We start from the raw sequence: 21,818 nt of genomic DNA, 5'->3' as shown, positions 1-21,818 counted from the left end.
AACTCTCCACCCCGTGACTGTTCGAGTAGGAATAAGCTCATTCTTCTCATTAGCAACAATGGTGATACCTCCTTTCTTTGGTACACACTGAACTGGACTCACCCAAGAACTATCAGAAATGGGATAGATGATCCTTGCATCCAGCCACTTAAGAATTTCTTTCTTCACAACTTCTTTCATGATAGGATTTAGCCTCCTTTGCTGCTCAGCAGTAGGCTTGCTACCTTCCTCTAGCAGAATTTTATGCATACAATAGGAAGGGCTGATTCCCTTGATATCTGCTATCGTCCATCCAATTGTCGATTTGAATTCTCTCAGAATTCTTAAGAGTTTTTCCTCATCACTACCTTAAAGGTCAGATGCAATAATAACAGGTAACGTAGATTCCTCACCCAAAAAAACATATTGTAAGTGTTCAGGTAATGGTTTAAGCTCAAGTGTAGGAGCTTCCTCAATAGATGGCTTGAGGCACTTGGGAGATTTGTTCAGCTCCTCCATTCCAAGAGATTCAAAAGGCATATCCATCTTCCTTTTCTAGGCAGAAGTATTCAGATATTGTAACTGCTCTTCACCTTCATCATCTTCGCTATCAGAATTCCCTAACAAGGCCTTTTCTAAGGCGTCAGACCTTAGCAATTGATCAAGTTCTGAAGTAACCACAGGATCGACCAACTCCACCTTTAAGCACTCCTCGTTATCCGTAGGGAATTTCATGGCATTGAACACATTAAAAGTTATATCCAGATCCAGCACTTTCATGGTAAGCTCACCCTTCTGCACATCAATCAAGGTTCGGCTAGTCGCCAAGAAAGGTCTTCCCAAGATTATGGGAATCTTCTTATCCTCCTCGAAATCAAGAATTACAAAATCAGCAGGAAAGATGGATTTATCCACCTTGACCAAAATATCCTCAACAATACCTCGTGGATAAGTAATAGAACGATCGGCCAACTGCAACGTCATATAAGTAGGCTTTAGATCAGGTAAGTCTAAATTCTTGAAGATTGACAAAGGCATTAGATTGATGCTAGCTCCCAAGTCACACAAGCATTTATCAAACGAAACCTTTCCAATGGTGCAAGGAATAGTGAAGCTTCCAAGATCTTTAAGCTTCGGAGACAACTTCTGTTGCAGCACAGTACTGCATTCCTCTGTGAGAACAACGGTCTCTAAGTCATCAAGCTTCACTTTCCGAGAGAGTATACCTTTCATAAACTTCTCATAACTAGGCATTTGTTTAAGATCTTCAGCGAAAGGTATGTTGATGTGAAGTTTCTTGAACACCTCCAGAAACTTCTCAAACTGCTTATTCAGCTTTTTCGTTTGCAGCCTCTTAGGAAAGGGAGGTGGAAGATAGATCTATTTATCCCCTGTATTACCCTCAGGAGGAGTGTGTTCAACAGTAGTCTTCATTGGCTCCACTTCAGCTTCATTCTGTACTTCTTCTTCAGCTACAGCTTCTTCATCCGTCACTTGAGAGTGTTCGGGATTTGTAACCTTCCCAGACCTCAATGTAATTGCCTTTACCTGCTCCTTAGCTTCCCTCTTTCCTGGTACTTCAGTGTCACTAGGAAGTGTACCAGGCTGACGATTTAGCAAGGCATTGGCAATTTATCCAATTTGATGTTCCAAGGTTTTGATAGAAACCGCTTGGCTCTTGCACATGAGCTTCAACTCCTCCAATTCAGATTTTTTATTAGACCGTTGTAGGTGGAGTTGTTGCCTTGGCGCATATTGCAGCTGTTGAAAACCAGGGGGTTGTACTGCTTTGCTGGATACTGTTGATAAGGCTGCTGAACCGCATTCTGAGTGTTGCTCCAGCTAAAGTTAGGATGGTTGCGGTTATTAGGATGATAGGTGGCTGGCACAGGTTGCTGCGACCTCTGAAAGTTGCTCACGAACTCAGATGATTCACTAGAGATAGCACACTGATCAGTATCATGGGCACCAGTACAAAGCTCACAAACACTAGTGATTTGATTAAGTCTATAATTAGTCAAAGAATCCACCTTTATCGTCAACGTCTTAAGTTGAGAAGCTATAGCAGTAGCTGCATCTAACTCCAGAATTCTTGTTATCTTGCCCTGAGGTAGTCTCTGAGAAGGATTCTGGTATTCATTAGCAGCCATCAGTTCAATCAATTCATAAGCTTCAACATAGCTTATATCCCACAAGGCTCCTCCTGATGTTGCATCAAGCATGGGTCTAGAAGTAGCACCCAATCCATTATAGAAGCGGTTAATGATCATCCAGTCGGGCATCCCATGGTGAGGAAACTTCCTAAGCATCTCCTTGTATCGCTCCTAAGCCTCACACAAAGACTCTCCAGATTGCTGCGCAAATTGAGTAAGAGCGTTCATGATTGCAGCAGTCTTTACCATAGGAAAGAATTTAGTAAGAAACTTCTGAGCCAAATCTTCCCATTTAGTGATAGAGCCTGGTGGTAAAGAATGTAACCAGATCTTAGCTTTATCCCTCAGAGAGAATGGGAAGAGCCTTAGTTTTATAGCATCTTCAGATACTCCATTGAACTTGAAGGTGTCGCAGATCTCGATGAAATCTCTGATGTACATGTTGGGATCTTCTATGGGAGAACCCCCAAACTGAATTGAATTATGTATCATCTGAATCGTACTAGCCTTGATTTCAAAAGTGTTAGCCGCGATGGCTGGTCTGACAATGCTAGACCGTATATCATCGATCTTTGGTTGAGAATAGTCCATCAAAGCCTTTGGATTCGCTTCTGGTTCACCCATTGCAACAAGAACTTTATCTTATTTCTCAACTAAGATTTCTCCTTCAACTTTCTCCTTTGTAAGAACTTCTTCGAAAACTTCCTTAGCCACTACTACTTCTTCCTCAGCTTTATCCAGTGTTCTCTTACGAGACCGAGAACGCGTATGCATACATGCTCGCTAAAGTACCTGAAACAAGTCAAGGAATAAATAAGTAATAATGTCCTAGTCACTGAACTTTAACGACTAATGATGACAAACATATAAACTAAAAATTAACACCGATGTTCCCCGGCAACGGCGCCAAAAACTTGTTAGTCGCTAAGCACGCGCTAAATTATACCCAAGTATACGCGATCGCAAGTAATATAGAATAAATTCTAGTTCGTTCCCATAGGGATCATCTTAGGTTAATTTCAATTAATGTATCTATGCAACACTAGTATAGTTATTATCCAATGCTAAGACGAATAACAATTTGAGGTGATTCATATTAAATTAACTAAGAGATTATACTAAAGAACATAAACTAAGAGATTAAAAATGGTTGAATAATATATGACACAGCATGAGATTCTAACTTCATTAAATACTTCATTTAATAGCCTTTTCATTCTTAATCTTAGCATGCAATGGTGATGACACTAATCAGATAACACGAAACTGATAAACGCCAACTTTCGTTGTACGCATACCATACTACCAGACATCCACAAAAGAGATAGAAGCTGAATAGACACCAATTCGACAACATAACGGTTTAATGCACAAGTTATCCTTCGTGACTACATAGGATAAGTAAGATGGTTAAAATTACCTACGCATCATGCATATCACATACATGAACCTATGCTACCATGGCAAGTTCTAAACCCTTAAATTCACTTTCGCTTCATTAAAGATTAACACACTATCTTATAAGTTCGCGACGCTCATAAGACGATTAAGCACAACCAAACTAGGTTATCATACAATCACCACACATTAAGGTATCAAAACGAATTAACTAAAGAAATCCATAAATATATCCGTTAGAACCCCACGATAACGATTAGCCCATAATCAGACTCATAATCAACGTGGGTTCCGATGAAAGCATGGTATAATAAACGTAGTCTTTATAAAATAAATAATAAACAAAGTATGTAATCCAGAGTATTAGGTTCAACAAAACAAGAAACGAGCATCCAAGATTACAACTTAGAATAAAGATTCATAAGGATAAACTAGATCGTCTTCGCCTTCGTTGAATTATGTTATAGGTCTTCTTGTCGTCTTCTCCTTAGGCTCCATCGTGAAAAACATCTTTTTGTTGTCTTTAAATAGCAGCCCAATTAATCCAAAAGCCCAAAAAAATAGTCTTCTAATTGAAACAAGAATCTGAAATTTCGACCCGGCGCGGGCGCACTTCACCAGTGCGGGCGCGCTGACATTCTGCTTCTCTAGCGCGGCCGCGCGCTAGCACAGCGCAGGCGCGCCGGCCTTCTGGAAAATCTGAAATTGCCTTCTTTTCTTGCTGCAGTGAGTTGGTTTTCACGAGCCTTTATGCCTTGGACACCATCCTAACACCACATTAGCATCAAATCAATGTTAATTCACCTGAATTCCGGATTAATGTCTGAAATGCAAAAATACTAGAAAATACATTAAAACACTAACAGCTTGAGTACAAATACACCAATTCAGAGTTTTATGGAGCGTTATAAAGTGTCATAAATTTCACTCAACAGTACTCAAATGAGAATCCACCTTAAAATGAGAAATAGGAACTCATCTTAGTCCTTTATTTGTTCTAATCTGAAAATTTTAAGTTAATAATATAAACACTATATCTATCACCCTCATCTTTTCTCTCCCCTCTCCATCTCCATTACCCTCTCTCTTATAAACACCTATCCACCTATCTCCATAAATTACCGAATTTTTAGATATGAAGAAGCTCTTATTTCCCTCTGCACGCTCGTACTCTACCCCCCTACGCTCATCTCTACCACCAAACTTCGTGAACAATCGAAAATTTATGTTTCATCTATTTTCCCGCGGCCCATTTCCAATCTCATCACTTCTCCAATCAATTAAACTCGTTGAATATGTTGACGATGCTGTCCGACCAAACATCCATTAGATCTAGTGCGGTTGTTAAAAGTAATGTGGACACTACCTACTCGAATCTATATGAATTTTTTTATGAAATTTTTTTAAAGTTTGGTAATTAATTGAAAACTTCTGGTGATTTTGCTTGAAATTTAGTGATTCTATATGTGCCGATGGTAAAAAATCTAATATATTTTTTTCTAATTTAGTGATTTCGTGGTAGTTATAATTTAAATTTCATTGATTTGATTCTAAAAAAGTTGGTGACTGTAATAATATGGTAGCACTAGTTGAGAGGGTGGCATTGATTTTGTGATGGTGGTTGTGATTGTGGTTGCGTTTTTTGTGGTTGTGAAGATCGGTGGTGATGATGGCGGTGGTATCATGTCGATGGTTGAATTGTTGTTGTCGTGGTAGTGCTACGATGTTTTATACAATTACGTAGAGTCGTTTATATTTTAGTGATTTGAGTTTGAATTTAGTAATTATACTATAAGTTTTTAATTCTCATTATAAGGTGGTTCTAATTTGAGTAATATATATATATACACACACACTAGCATATAACACGTGCGATACACAGGCTGATTATAACATTTATAATTTTAATATTTTAATATTTTATAAAAATGAATTATGAAATTAAATAATTATATTATTGAGATTAATGCAATTAAAATATTTACGTACTATTATAAGTATTATATTATTAAAGGATTTAAAATTTAGATAGTTCAAATCTTAAAAAGTCCTCCCACTACTGATTATAACATTTGTGATTTTATTATTTTTATTTTATAAAAAATAATAATGATATATTATTGAGATTAATGAAGTTAAAATATTTGCGTATTATTTTGTATGTATTATATTATTGAAGAATTTAAAATTTAGATAGTTAAAATCTTAAAAAGTTCTCCTACTACGACATGTAGAGTCGCTTCGCTGGGTGCACAGCATATGAGAAAGTGGGAGTTTTGAATAGTAGCGGTTTACGCAAATAATTTGGTATTTTTTTAATAACAATCCGTTTTTGTATTTCTATACATGAGAAGCTCAATCTCTGGATTTCATTCCAAATTATGCATTTACTGACCGCACTATTTGTCTCTATTCGCCGGGAGAGAGTGGAGAAATTAACATGTGCGATTCACGTACTGATTATAACATTTGCAATTTTATTATTTTATATAAATAAATTATAAAAAAAATAATTATATATTATTAAGATTAATGAAGTTAAAATATTTACGTATTATGTTGTATATTTATCATATTATTGAAGAATTCAAAATTTAAATAATTAAAAATCTTAAAAGTCGTCCTACGGTCTATAGGTTGCTGCGCTGCGAGGGTGCAAAGCCTATAGGAAAGTGGGAGTCTTGAATATGAGTGGTATATGTGGATGACTTGGTATTTTTTTTTAAATATTGCGTTAAATTTTTCTTAATTTATTAATTTTTTTGTTATATTATAATTTGAATTACCAATTCTAATTTTGAAAGTATTTGATTCCCTACAAAAGAAGTAATAAATAAGTTACGTGTAATTAGAAATTAAGTTGTATAATAATTCATAGCGTTTGTAGTTATATTAGATACATAATTTAATTTTTTTTAATAAAATTATATTTGCTTAAACTTTGTTTTAGAAGGTGTTAGACATAATTTTTATTTTTTGTTGACGAAAGACATACTTTTTATTAAGGTGTTAATCAACCAATCAAACGGAATCATGTTTCACTTATAATAGTATAGTACTACACCAGAGGTAATAAAGAAGTTGAGTGCAATTAGAAATTAAGTTGGATAATAATTCTTAGTGTTTGTAGTTATATTAGATACATGATTTAATTTTTTTTAATAAAATTGTATTTGCTTAAATTTTGTTGTAAAAGGTGTTGACATACTTTTTAGGAATTTGTTAACCAACCGACCAACTGAAACCATATTTCGCTTATAATAGTATGGTACTACGAAAGAGGTAATAAAGAAGTCGAGTGCAATTAAAAATTAAGTTGGATAATAATTCATAAAATTTGTAGTTAATTAAATTAGATACATGATTTAATTTTTTTAATAAAATTATATTTGCTTAAATTTTATTTTGTAATATTTTGACATACTTTTTAAAAAGTGTTAATCAACGGATCAATCGAAATCATGTGTTGTTTATAATACTATAGTATCAGTTTTGACCAAGTGATTTATAATTGTCAAGGGAATCTTACTGAAGAATCCAAAAAACAACCAACATTTATATAATTAAATTCTTGAATAGAGAATACATCATATATATACAATAAATACGAAACCGTAGAGGGAATCTTAAAATATCGTCCTACAATCTAAAGAAGTTTTTCTTATAATAGTATAGTATTACAAAAGATGTAATAAAAAAATTGAGTATGATTAGAAATTAAGTTAGATAATAATTCACTGAATTTGTAGTTATATTAGATACATGATTTAATTTTTTTAATAAAATTATATTTGCTTAAACTTTGTTTTAGAATTTATTGACATACTTTTTAGGAAGGTGTTAACTAACCGACCAAACGAAACCATGTTTTGCTTATAATAATATAATATATATATATATTACATAAATATATGATTCATAAATATTTCTTTCGTCATTTTAATTTGAGTTAAATTGATAATTTTTTTGACTAAATTTTTGTATATTACATTATTATAAAAATAAAAAGTTATACCATTAAATTTACATTTAGTCCAATTTAAAATATAGTTTTCAATTTTTTAAATTACTCAAGGGTCATTTTCAATTTTTGATCAAAAACTGATCTAACCACGAAAAAAATAGTAATTAGGGAGAGGGTATATTATTAATTATTGAGAGCTTTTGAGGCACTGCTTATTAATGAACTCATGTGTTTTTTTATCATTTGTGATGTCTCCTGCCAGTCTTTGGTAACCAAATACAATGCGGGGGAAAGCTGTGGAGAGGCCTTTAAGATCAATTATGCAATATCACTAGTTCTAAAAGCACGCACCTGGTACAAAATATAAAGATGATGAAAGCATTTATAGAAGGTAGATCCTTAGGTACTGAGGTACCCAATTGAATAATTGATCATCAAGCCATAAAAAGAAAATGTAATATCAAACAGAACTGCAGATATAGCCCCGAAAGGCATGGAATAAATAGGCTAAACCGGCCCCAAAGAGGGGATACATAGATACGTACGAGGACATGAAATAAAAGCCATGCAGGGCCCATGACACTACTCTGCAGGAACTACCAACGAGAAGCATCACCATCATACTACAATCATATTACAATCATTTATAGATGTTTATTGAGAAGTAGGAACCCGCATTAATGTTGACCGAGTCAGGCCATCATGAATTTGTTATCGATTAAGGTAACAAGAACTTGTTGTTACAAGCTGCGCCGCAGAAAACTGCAGCAGCTGGCTCTCCGGAAACCGATTTTCTAAAAATGTTGGATGAGTGTTCGTCCAAGAGGTGGAATTTAAGTGTTCAGAATGGCCATTCCGTGGAGCGGAGAGAAGCTGGTAGCTCTCTCCGATAACAGACCATCCAGTATTATTGCCTGGTGGAAGAGGGAGTTCATCATTCAAACTGTCTGTGTTTTTGTAGAAAAGGTAGAAAAATGAAAAGGAGACGAGAAGAACAAACAGGGAAAAGAGAGGTACATAGAAGAGTTCCATTGAGACTTTCCGGCTAAACCAGGAGTACCTAACTAGTAGCTAGCTAGTACCAAGCTGGTTTTGGTTTTAACTTTTAACCAGGAGTATCTAGCTAGTAGCCAGATATATAGAGTATAAATACATGGCCCTTAACATGTTTTTTTTAAAAAGTAATACAAGTGTGTGTGTTAATTGGCAAATGCCTCCCGATCGCAGGTAGACACGTGAATCTCGCGCCTCTTGGGTCGTGCCTGCCTCCAGAGTAAGAGCAGTAACTCTTCACAATTCGGTATTTGCTCTCTGTTCATTTTTATATATATTTTTTTTTTTAAATTTTCTATTCAATTTTATATATTTCAAAAGTTATCAAAAACTAATAAAATTTTATAATATAAAATTAATAACATTCATTTTAAAAAATATATATAAATAAAAATTTAAGTTATATATTTTTATTCATAAAAATAAAATTTTAAAAATAATAATTTTAATTATACGAAAAAAACACTTATAAATCAATGTAAAAAATTAAATAACTATTAAAAAGAAATAGATGGAATTAAAAAAATATATATTTGGTAATTCGTGCCAGCTCCAAATTTTTGAAACACTCATTCTCTAAATAAACTAACTTAGCCGGATCTGGTGTGAAAATATTTTACCAAATTAAAAAATATTGTAGCAATAAATACAAAACGTGGCTGAACAATTTTAACAAGTGGTCCGACTTTAATGAAAACAAACCCTTTAATATTGTTAGCTGTATCCTGCATGTACTGTCTTCATTTCTCCAGAAAAATATTAAAAAAATTGTTGAAATAATGTGTGGATTTCATGCATACCATCTTATTTTAATGAAGCTCCTTATTTTAATTTTGGGAAAGACAAATATTGTATTCTCACCAACATGCTCCTATATTTTTGTCAATTATTAAGGAGTTGGTTGCTGCATCTTTATTGAAATTTATTTTGGTATTTAATAAAAATCTGCATTTAAGTTTATTGGTATTGGAAATTACTACCAATTTTTATAGTAGGCATATTAATTTGTTTTATTCGGTGTATATCAATGAATAATAATTTAAAACAAAAAAGTTCTTGTCATTTGATGTTATTTTTTATGAACACAATAAACCAATATAACATACATGAATGTGACGTTCATCAAGATATTTCGAGACAAATTTCAGTTAAGACAAAAGACTTTATAAATAAAAATATGTATGGTCTTCCGGAGAACTGGGCTTCATGCAACGTATGTTGATGCCTGATGGGCTTTCACGAGCAGGCAGGCTTTAATTAGCTAGTGCTATTATTAAGCAAGCCTATAGGAATGGATAATCCCCTGCTGCTTTGTTTGAGCCCTCCAAATTTGTCCGCCTCAACATTCAGCAGGTCAAGAACTCCAGTCGACCATCTAATAGCACCTACTTCGCTAGTCGAGATGAGTAGAAATCATCACACAAATCACAGGCACTTATAATCTGCATCTGACTTACAAGTCTCAATTATACATATCAATTTGGCATTGGAATAATCACGAGCACTTTGAGTACAAACTCACCACTCGCAGTCACGCATATCACTAGTGATCTGCATCAAATTACCGTTTTCAAATAGACAATTCATAACCCCATTTTTGGGTTACTTCCGATAGGAATGGTTAATTGCTTATATATTACAGCAGTTGTATGGTATGTTTTATAACACAACTACACCAACCCCTTCAAATTAAGATGCATTGTTGTTTTAATTAAACCAACTTCCATTAATATTAAATACCCCAAGAACAAAAAAAATTCCAAGCTTGTATAACATGACAAATTAAATGCAATTCGGAAATATATATATTAAATATCTGAAACTTGTCAACATCTAACATGGTGAAGATGCAAGACGCCAACTTTTGCAAAATACAACGTTTACATAGTTCATACAGACATGGACATAATCTGACGAGTGAGAGTAGGATCTTGCTGCAAAAGCTCCCTTAGGTTGTTCTCCACCTCTGCCATCTGCTTCTCTAAGTACTCCTTTGAGGTCTGTCCAACAAATATTGACAGCTTATTGCTTAAACAACAAAGTCAGGAAAAAAATTGTACAGACAAGACTTCGGTTTAATATAAGATAGTCGGGTCGATTCTTAAAAATCAAAGCAAGTACGAATCTCATGGCAGATTATGAAAAACTAGATAACTTGCCCCAAATGTATATCCCTTCTGCGTGTGTGAATCGATAAATGGGGCTATGTATAATGCTATAGTTTATTTTACAACAACTAAAAATGAGGAAGCTTTACTTATTTTTTGTTTGGTAAAAAAAGAAACAAGAAAATGAGGAAACCAGATCACGAAAAGAAACCTGTAGTGAAGCAATTGCAGTTTCACTATCCTTGAGCTTTTGCTCTTGTTCTTCCATTAAAGCTGACTTGGGCTCTAAAACAAACCTTCCATTATTTAAAAAAATAAAATAAAATTAGCAAGTTAAGTGCTGGAAACTAGAGGTAAAATACTAGGTTGAAAACTAGACTATAAAATTTGGCCGGAGTCCTCCCACAATCAAAGTACATAGATGACCGATTAATTAATTGCATATACGGGTTTAAGACTCACGTTCTCCCTGCAAAAAAATATATAATATTTAATGAGTATATTCCTGAAATGGACGAGTCTAGCTTTAAATAAGCGTTCTACTAGACAAGTTTATTGTCTTCACATGGATTTAGTAAGAAATGTTCATGGGGCTATGAAAACGACATTTCTTATTCTGATTTCTAATGAAACTTGAGCAGCTAAACTACATAACTGATGAATTTTCTACTCAAAAAAATCTAGCATTACCAATAGATTTATATGTATTTGTGTCATCTGAAAGTTGACGCAGTTCTTCCAGGGTTAAGTACGCACGCTTCTTTTCTCCTTCTTTGTTTCGCATTTGAACTTGAACCTGAGAGAAAAAGTGAGTTCCAAACCTCGAACCATATACAGAAATCAAAATAATGACCTAATGTTTTATCACGAAAAATATATACAGTTTATATATATATAAGACTGTTCAAATACGGACTTTCTTAGACTGCAAACTCTATAAACCTGTAAAATTCACTAATAACCACAAGGGATGCACTAAACACGTAATCATAAATGCATAATTCACTAAATGTTTTGGAAAAAAAAAATTGAAAACTCTGTATAAAACTGTGGGTTGCAAATTTATTCTGTTATATAACTTTGTATCTTGCTATAGATATTAATCTGTAATATGAAATATATATCTTATTTGTACGTTTTTTTTTTTAATTTTCGCTGAATCCCCACATTGTTTAGGTGCATCCTGTGTCGACATTAATGCATTCTGGAGCTTTGTAGAGTAGGCTATGAGATTTGTAGTAGAGTTTTCCATATAAATATATAGTAGTAGACTAGCAGTGATGTATTTAGATAAATTAACATTTTATTTTCCCATTTTGAGCTTGGTTGTGTGGTTTTATTGATTGTGCAGTCATTATAGAAGATTTTCGGGATATACTCGTTAATGGAAATAATTGCACCAAAAGTTAAGAATATTACTACACAATATCACGAGTAGCAGAATCGTGGTAAATCAAGCAAAAATCATCTGAACTGGAAAGATAGCAAGTAAATGGTCACGAAGAGTATTGTAAATGAATAAAAAAAACTTTGTAATAATTGCTCCATTTTAATTGTTTTAGTATAAAATTGACATTCTAGGATCATTGTATATAACACCTCTTTCATCTCTCAGTTCATCTTTTTCTCTCTAGCAATAGTTTTTTCTCCCTTGTCCTCAAAATTTATCAATTAATAACGATTCAAGCTCTTCATCGATTTTTGGTATGAGTTCTTTAAGATTGTCTTGATGATAAGAGCCCTATCTAAGGGGCGCATGCAATCGGCGATGTTTGTGCTTTATATGACTTATTTATCATAACATGTTTATTTAACTACATCCGCCCCTTAGATATGGCTAAGCATCATAGAGACAATCATGAGTTCATGACATAAATTAAAGAACTCATAAAAAAAATGATGAAGAGCTTGAACTTTTATTAATTGATTAAGTCTCGAGTACAAGTAAGAAAATCTATTGCTAGAGAGAGAAAGTGAGAGATGGAAGATGTGTCTGTACAATGAGCTGTACAATGAGCCTGGCTGGTCAATTTATACTAAAACAATTATAAGAGAGCAATAGTTACAAAGATTTTTTTTACTAATTTACAATAATTTCCGTGACCTTCCCATTTAGATGATTCTTACTTAATTTACCATGATTCTGCTGACTCGTGATGTTGTGTCGTAATATTTTTAACTTCCGTTGCAATTATTTTCGTTTGACGAGTAAATCCCGAAAATCTTTTTTAATAGTTGCAATCAATAAGACCACACAACCAAATATAAAAAGAGAAAATAAAATTCTAATTATTTAAAATACAACACTATTATTTTATAAATAAACGTTATCATTATCATTGTAATACATGTGGTCTACTAAATACTATCCAACGATTAATATTTAGTTAGTTGCCCATACCAGAATCTAACCCTATATATACAGGCCATTGTTCATGAATAATACTCTTATATAACGTTACAACAAAGTACAGAATAGAATCTTACATATAATCGCATTATATTCTAGTTTTCACTCCAAAAAAGATTTTTTATGAGTAAAAATAGAATCTAACAAAAACTTATGATCAAATATAACATGATTACATGTAATTTTATTGTTACAAGATTTATATATAAGATTCTAACTGGGTTTTGTGTTATATTTGATTTTTAAATTTAGATGAGATTTTATGTTAGATTCGATATGTTAAGTTTAATTGTTAAATTTTATGATTCTAATATTCACAAATCAATTTTAATGAAAGATAAAGTGTTATGATGGTGTTCTTCCGAATTCTTTATATAAGGTGTTCTCTATGAGGTGCAACCCTATATACATATATACCCACTCAACCTAAAGTTGTATACTTTGGTATTCTACTCCATTTGACACTTAAAAGGCAAAGAACTAAAGGTCCACTCTAGGGGCAATGCCGCATTTTGTCACGCCGGCTAGTTTCCACTTGAATATCCTCTGCATCTTAGAAAACATAGTATCACATTGATGGAAGACGGTCCACACACTTTTGGTAAACACGATCACTAATACTGGAATATAGGAAGTAAGAGGTTAAAGTTCTATTGTCCAACAATTGGATAAATGAAATAAACTTACATCTTGGATGGTGAGGCATGTTAATTTTCATAGTAAGTAAAGATATAGCATTCATAAAATGGCAGTTGCACAGTGAGAAGATGGTAGAGATACACGAAAAAGAGATGAAATGAGAAAATTAAGAAGACGATGCCTTGGCTCTCGCTAGAGTAAAACAAATATGTATGTGTGTATGAATGTATTATAACTGTAGTTCCCGATGTTTTTTGTATATTTTATTTGAGGTTTATCTTTTGACCATATTAAATCAATGCATAGCTATGTACAATTATGTTTAAAATTGTTAGTTCTAAAATTATTTTATAAAACCTTTTAAATTTTACAATAAAATTGTTGTACGCTTTTACTATTTTTAAAAATAATATTTTTTTATTTTCCATTCATAGCAAAAAAAACAAGAAATGTAAAACTGACTCCAAAGATAAGTCTGCATAGAAGCACTCTATGCATGTGCAAAATATCATTTTAAGGTGGCAAAAATAGAGATTTAAAGTAGTAACTCCCACAAAAACCATACTACCCGGAAATAAATTTTTTTTTTTGAGTTTTATACTTTAATTTCTAAACCGTTAGCATGTGTTCGATGAAGAGATCTCTAGCCACGAGTCAATAAACCACCAATATGCAGTCTGCAACCTTGAATAATATGCACTGTGATACTTCATCCATTTTGGATCATATATTAATTGGATACTACGACTATCTCTAGTTTTAAATTAAAACACCAACTGCTATCATCTCGCTCTCGCTTTCTTTACTAAATGACCAAAACCAACCCAATTCACCGCTTCTACATATTTATTCAGTAACTGTTAGGAAATAAGAGAATAGGCTTACTAAAAGAGTCAGTATGAGTAGTATTAGTATGATAGGGTATTTGAGTCATTTAGCAGGTCAAGTGGGGCTACAGTATAAATACTCAATCAGTTGTAATTTGAATTCAGTTTATGATATGATAACAGAAAATGGAAATCCTTTTCCACCAATTCTCTTTTTCTCTAAAATGTTTCTTTCTCTGCAATCTATCTCAATCTCTGATTTCTATCTCTAATTATCTGCTTCTTCTACTCTTCTAGCCTCTATCTAGCATATTAATCACATAAAAACACACACATATTCAATTTAGTTGTCAATTTCTGAATTCTGTTCTAGCAACTTACAGATCCCAACAGTTTTGGTATCAGAGCTTCCTAATTCGATCCTTCTATCTTGGTGTGCAATCAAAACCAAGTCGAGCAAGCTAAGGAGCATGGAAATCGCAAGTATAATGAAGGAGCTAGGGGTTTTGCACACCATGTTTTTGATCTATGGTCTCTACTAAGTAGATCTGTTAATTAATGTTGTTTTACAATTGTTTACACTTGGTTTTCCTAGATCTAGTGTAATTGATTGCTATTAGTTGAGAAAATCACAAGTCAACTATTGGTGTGTATACTTGATCTGTGCTCTCATATTGCAAACCTAGTGTGCAACATGTGTGATAGTTAAGCTACAAGTATTGTGTTGTTGTGGAGAAGAGAGTATTTGAAGGATGGGTTATAAAAGGAACCTGGATACTGAGACCTCACATCAAGGTTCATTGAGAATGTTTCAACAAGAGATACAAGGCCAACTAATGGGAAATGATGACAAAATGAGCAAGTTACAAGAGCAGATTGAATTGTTGGTGTTAGGCATGAGTAATACTGCTAAGGTCACTGAAGATTATGAATAGGAGTACATAGAAGAAGACGAGGAATTACTCAAAACTCACAGAGGAAAAGGTATGTTCAGAAATCCCATACATGCTGCTGCCTGGGAGCGGGAGAAGGTGCATTCTCATGACACCAAACCAAAAGAGATTGGGACTTGTGAGGATAAACTGATGCATAGAACTTATGCCAATGATCAACAGAGCTTGAAGCACTTAAAACTCAGTTTTCCAATCTTCAAAAAAAGGGAGTGACACTGGGGAGTGGCTGAGAGATTGTGAAGAATATTTCACAATCTATGAGGTCAGTGACTGAAGAAGAGCTTCCATAGTTGCAATGCACTTGATTGGAGTTACAAGGTCATGGTATAAGTCATATATGTTGGGACAAGAACAAGTAAGTTGGAGGCAGTTCTGTGAAGCCTTTTTAGCCAGATTTGGAGAAATTGACACGGAGCAAGTATTTGAGAAGTTCAAGAGATTGCAGCAAGTAACTACAGTGGCAGCCTATTATGATGAGTTCGAGAGGTGCAGCCTGCAGGGGCCAAATTTTGAAGAAAATCCATGGGCTCACGACTGAGTATTTCTTAGAGAATTTTGTGGGAGGATTACAGGGTGAGATTAAGGGAATGATAAGACTTTTGGAGCCTACGTCACTGGAACAAGCTCTTAAGTTGACAAGGTACTATGAACAAAACTTGAGTAATACTCCTAGAAACAATTTCAGTTATGGAGGCAGCAAGAACAGTGGAGCTTCTCAGGTGACTGTTAAGGAATCAGAAGATACTCCAGCTTTTACTACTGGAGCTAAGTCTGTATTAACTCAGCCAAAAGTCACAGATGCTATACAATCCAAACCAAGTCCCTTGACTTTTTCACAGAGACAGAGGGAAGAGAGGAGGCAAAAGAGATTATGCTTTTATTGTGATGAAAAATTCACCAAAGGGCATGAATGTAAAAAACATCAAGCATTTTTAATGGTGGCTGAGGATGCAGAAGTGGGTGCCTATGATGGAGAGCCAATCTATGATGAAGCTCCATGGGAAGATAAGGAGGAATGGAAAGAAAATGAGCTGATTCTGACAGCCTTAGGGCTTACCCCAGCATCTTAGTACCAACCCCTGCAGTTCAAGGGACGTGACAACAACAAAGCACGAAGAATTTCGGCAGATGGAGGCAACTCATGTAACCTCATTAGCACCGCATGTTTTCAGGATGGAGATTTAGTACTGGAAAAACAAGCTGTTGTGCAAATTAAGCTTCTTAATGAAACTAACCTAATTAGTGACACTAAGTGTAGGGAGTTCAAGTGGAGTTGGGGACATACTGAGTTTGTTGCTGAAGTTTGGATGGTGGAACTGCAGGACTGGGACATCATTCTAGGAATTCAATGGTTGTCAGACTTCGGAAATATCAACTGTAATTACAGCAATAGGAGCATGCAATTTAATTGGAAGGGAAAGGAAGTGAAACTGACAGAAGACACCACTTTCACCACTTTGAAGGTGGAGAGCCAATTCAACTCCTTAACTACCATAGTACCTCTATAGATGGAGCAATTAATTGAGAGCTATGAGGGAGATCAGGAGGTGAAGGACTTGATCACCATGGCAGTAGTGATTACCATGGGCACAAAGAGTATAATATGAGCAATGGGTTGCTAAGGAAAATGAATGGTTGGAAATCATGGGGAGTTAAGGAAATAGATCTCCACAGAACTCCATTGTAATGGAATTTGAGGTCATTCAGAAAATAGGGCAACATACAAAAGGATCAGTCAATATGTTTACTGGAGTACCACGAGACAAGACATTGGAACTTGGGTGAGGGCTTGTCCTACTTGTCAGCATGTCAAATCTGAACGTAATCACGGTCCTGGATTGCTCAAACCACTCCCTATTCCTAGTGAACCTTGAAGAGATGTGGCTATGGACTTCATCACTGGGTTACCAAAGTCTAAAGGTTTTGAAGTCATTTGGGTAGTGGTGTACAGATTTAACAGGTATGCACAATTCCTAGGCCTAACCCATCCTATTTCAGCTAAAGGTTTAGCTCACATCTTCTTTGAAAATGTGTACAAGCTGCATGGCCTTCTTGAATCTATAGTCGGTGACAGGGATAGCTTGTTTTTGAGTAAATGTTGACAAACAATCTTCTAAATTTCTGGTACAAGGCTGAATCTGAGCACAGCCTACCATCCTCAATCTGATGGTAGCACTGAAAAAGTGAATCAATGTGTGGAACAGTATTTGAGGTGCATGACCTGTCACAATCCAAAGAATTGGGCTTCTTGGTTAGCTGCTGCTGAATGGTGGTATAATACCCCTTTCATACAGCCCTGAATTGCACTCCTTACCTGGTGATTTATGGACTCAAACCAAGGCACATTGCTGGGCAAAACAGAACCAAAACCAATCTCAGCACATTGAAAAATATGTTAGAAGAAAGACAGAGGGGGTGGGAGTCCCTAAAGAGCTTGTTGGAAGAGGCTCAAGTTAGAATGAATTGATGAGCTATCAAGACACCAAAAGGACAGAAAGGCACTTTCTAGTGAGTGATAAGGTGTATCTAAAACTGTAACCCTATAGGCAAGTGATTGTGGCCATTAGGGAGAATCTCTAGTTATCAGCTAAGTACTTTGAGCCCTATGAGGTGGTGGAAAAAATAGGCCCAATGGCTTATAAGCCATTAGGGAGAATCTCTAGTTATCAGCTAAGTACTTTGAGCCCTATGAGGTGGTGGAAAAAATAGGCCCAATGGCTTATAAGTTGGCACTCCCTGCTAATTCTAGAGTTTACCTGTGTTTCATGTGTCACAACTTAAGAAGGCTATAGGAGATCAGTTCAAGGTGCATCATCAGCTTCCTGTCGTGAATGAAGATGGAGTTATTGAGCTTAAACCTCTGCGAAAATTAGACAGCAGAAGCATACTAAGGGATAAGACGGGAGTATACCAACAGCTTATACAGTGGAAGGGATGCAGCATTGATGAAGTTACATGGGAGGATTTCAAGGAGGGAAGGATGTTAGGAAATAAGAGAATAGGCTTACTAAAAGAGTCAATATAAGTAGTATTAGTATGGTAAGGGTGTTTGAGTCATTTAGCAGGCCCTACTCAATTAGTTGTAATTTGAATTCAGTTTATGATATTATAACTGAAAATGGAAATCCTTTTCTACCAATTCTCTCTTTCTCTCTCTCTCTAAAACACTCTCTCTCTCTCTAAACTGTTTCTTCCTCTGCAATATATCTCAATCTCTGATTTCTATCTCTAATTCTCTGCTTCTTCTACTCTTCTAGCCTCGATCTAGCATATTAATCACATAAAAACACAAAAACACATTTAATTTAGTTGTCAATTTCTGAATTCTGTTCTAGCAACTTACAGTTCCTAACAGTAACCTACTCCACTGCCGCTCTATACTCACATAATTCCTAAAAAGTGAGATCCAAGTTTTACAATTCACCGGACACAATTTACCATCCGTACCAGGTCCGCAAATCTTATAGATTATTTTCGAAACTGTAGTTCTTCTAGATATTTCTCCAATGTTGTTACCCAGTATCTATGAGACTATTACTCAACATTTATCACTTACCGCATTTCTCTCTTTAGTACAAGCCAGCTCTTACATAGCACTATTAGCACTGATAGTGAGAGGAAGAACTTTTTTCTACATCTATATGTGTACATCCTTTGTGTTCAGTTTATATTTAGCAAGCTGATAACCAAAAAATAACTTTTTATCATCCACAGCATACATTTCACTGTGTTCCTGAGTTCAGATTAAGAGAGAAAGGGAAAAATTTGTGCTAATTTATTTTCTCGACCGTGTTCCCAGGATTTGTTAAGGACAAAAAGGAAAAAAAGGGAAGTTAAAAATGAGTTCATTTCTCTCTAAAATTTTCTTACCAAAAGTGGGATGATTGAGAGAGAAAGATAATTATAGTAATAATTCTATTGAATTTTTTAACATATCACTACTTTCTTTTCTTTTCTTCAAAAACTTAGGAATACAAGAAAGAAAATTACTTATCAAATCTTTTCTTTTCTGCGATATTTTATCCCTTTCTTTTATTTTCTTTAACTAAAAAACTCGTGTAAATCTTCTGTGAATTCCATTAGAAGTGAAACTTTTAGCAAACAAACGCTGGTTCCAATTAGTCCAAACACATTATCAATTTTTGATTAAGAAATACTTAACATAAACCCCCAAAACTCCATTTTAATAAGCTCGACTCATGTCAAACACACTAGTAATCTTACTCGAGACGTCCGTTCCGCTCCGAGTTTCAAGATATAAATTTTTACATGTATATAGTTTCCAACTTTATTTTAAACCAGTATTGACATTATAGCCAAAACAGTACCAAAAAAACTTACAGTGAAATGTGCGTCTCGCTACAATTATACAAATATATAAAGTATAAACATCATTTGGGAGAGAGAGAGGGAGCGAGAGAGAGAGGGAGCGAGAGAGAGAGGGAGCGAGAGCGAGAGAGATAGAGAGAGAGAGAGAGAGAGAGAGAGAGAGAGAGGGAGGGAGGGAGAGAGAGATTACCTGTTTGAGATTTCCAGTGGTCTCAATCATACGAGCTTGAATCTCAACAAATGCCTATAACACAAAACAGAAACGTATAAATTGATAATAAAATTAAAAAAAAAATTCAGGATAGATAGAAGCGAGATATACAGGGAGAGAGTGAGAGAAGCATACAGTCCGGATAGCTTCGTCAGCCATTAGTGTAGAGAAGATGATCTAGGGTTTGCGTTTTTCTTTGTCCTAAATCTTAATTCTGATTTCGATCGTAATTAGAGTTCGAGTCTTGAGTTTTGGGAAAAATATCAAGTTAGATTATTTGTTTTATTCAAATATATCAAGTATATCACTATTTTTCAGTTTGACTTAAATTGATCATTAATTTAATAATTTGTATTAAATAAATTATCTATCAATGATTAAATCTATACAAGATTTTAACTTTTCAATAACAAACTTAATACAAATTTTCAAATTATTAATCAAATTGAGTCAAACCGGAAAGGAATGACTCATTTGATACATTTGGATGAAATGAATGATGAATTTGATATTTTTACCTATTTTTTTAAAAAAATTATTGGAATTCATTTTATAAAGAATTTTTATGACTTTTATTTTTTTGGAATTCTTAGGTACGTATTTAATAATTTAAAATTATCTGAAAATTGGGTGATAATTAATTTATAGTTTAAACAATTTGTCAAAACTTTTTTGCATAAATTTAATATATGATATTAAACAAGATTAGTAAATTAAATATATTACAATAACATATAAGAATTATTATTTATCATGCAATTGTCTTAGCATTGTCCCGTCCAGGACCGTCATCTCCGAAGACCACCCCAAAATTTTAACACCAATTTAGAAAAATTATCACAAAGTAAATAATATTATATCCACACAACAATCAAAAAGCAATGGAGATAAATAAATACAAAAAATCAAAATACTAGAAAAAAAAAATTGAAGCTTGTTATGCTGAAATAAGCATTAAAATGTTTGGGTCAATGAGGAATAAAGTATGAAAATTTTTATGGGTTTTAAAAGTGTTGAAGAATCAATATAAAAGTACCACGAGAAAATTTAAGTATATTAGCATTAATGGAATATAAAACAACATTCGAAGCATATGAATCTGGAATAATTAAAAACGGGGTAAAGACAATTGTTAAGGACGACAGTTGTAGTCTCGAACTTATACTCACCGAAAAAAGTTTAAGTATATGTTTAAAGGTTAGTGAAAAACAGAAAATTATTTAAAATTATAGTAACAATACATACGTGTCTAAATGCCAGAAAGAATTCCAGTGAAAGTACTTTGTTTATTAACAGTCAGTGTACAAAGTAATAAAGTTGCTATAAAATTATCAATCAAAAATGTTAAAAAGGTGTGAAGAACATGATCGATGTTAGTCGTTTGTGAACGATAATAGTGCACAAAATAGCAACACGATAAAGAAGAATCATAATATTTATTATTTAATGAATTGATTAAGTTTTATTTCACAGTGATGTTGGAAGGGGTATGCAAGAATGATGTAACATAGCAAGTTGTTTTGAGTGGGACCGTAAATGAGTCGATACGCTCATGAACAGTTCAGTATTCGGTTCGGAAAAGGATCGGCAATTTGGTTCTATTAATAATCGAGGCGAACATGAACACAATTTTGAAGTTCGATTTGTAAATGAGCTGAATTTGAGTACAATGTAGTTCGGCATGTTCGTGAACATACTCGTTGACATAACTCATGAATAAGTAATGTTCGTGAATATGCTCGTTGACATAACTCATGAATGACTCATCAATTATTAGTTATATATGCTCGTAAA

At 34.0% G+C, this 21,818-nt stretch overlaps 1 protein-coding gene and 1 non-coding gene across 2 annotated transcripts; one reads left to right on the top strand and one right to left on the bottom strand.

The window, feature by feature from the left end:
* The first annotated feature begins 2,259 nt into the window (after positions 1 to 2,259).
* On the top strand, positions 2,260 to 2,366 carry LOC141694045 (small nucleolar RNA R71). Its single transcript, XR_012563378.1, has one exon. It is a non-coding gene; the product is annotated as a small nucleolar RNA R71 (small nucleolar RNA).
* A 7,963-nt stretch (positions 2,367 to 10,329) lies between these two features.
* On the bottom strand, positions 10,330 to 20,297 carry LOC141692641 (prefoldin subunit 1). Its single transcript, XM_074497546.1, has 6 exons — positions 20,160 to 20,297; positions 20,004 to 20,057; positions 11,346 to 11,451; positions 11,118 to 11,124; positions 10,867 to 10,951; positions 10,330 to 10,547 (listed from the first exon to the last, which is right to left on the bottom strand). Exons 1-6 carry the CDS (start codon positions 20,181 to 20,183, stop codon positions 10,437 to 10,439), a joined length of 387 nt encoding a protein of 128 aa, XP_074353647.1. The 5' UTR covers positions 20,184 to 20,297; the 3' UTR covers positions 10,330 to 10,436.
* Between the last annotated feature and the right edge of the window lie 1,521 nt (positions 20,298 to 21,818).

This window comes from Apium graveolens, chromosome 10 (genome assembly GCF_009905375.1).
Source record: "Apium graveolens cultivar Ventura chromosome 10, ASM990537v1, whole genome shotgun sequence".
Lineage (NCBI taxonomy): Eukaryota > Viridiplantae > Streptophyta > Magnoliopsida > Apiales > Apiaceae > Apium > Apium graveolens.
Note: the sequence above shows the minus strand (reverse complement) of the source record. Positions and strands in the feature narration are given on the sequence as shown.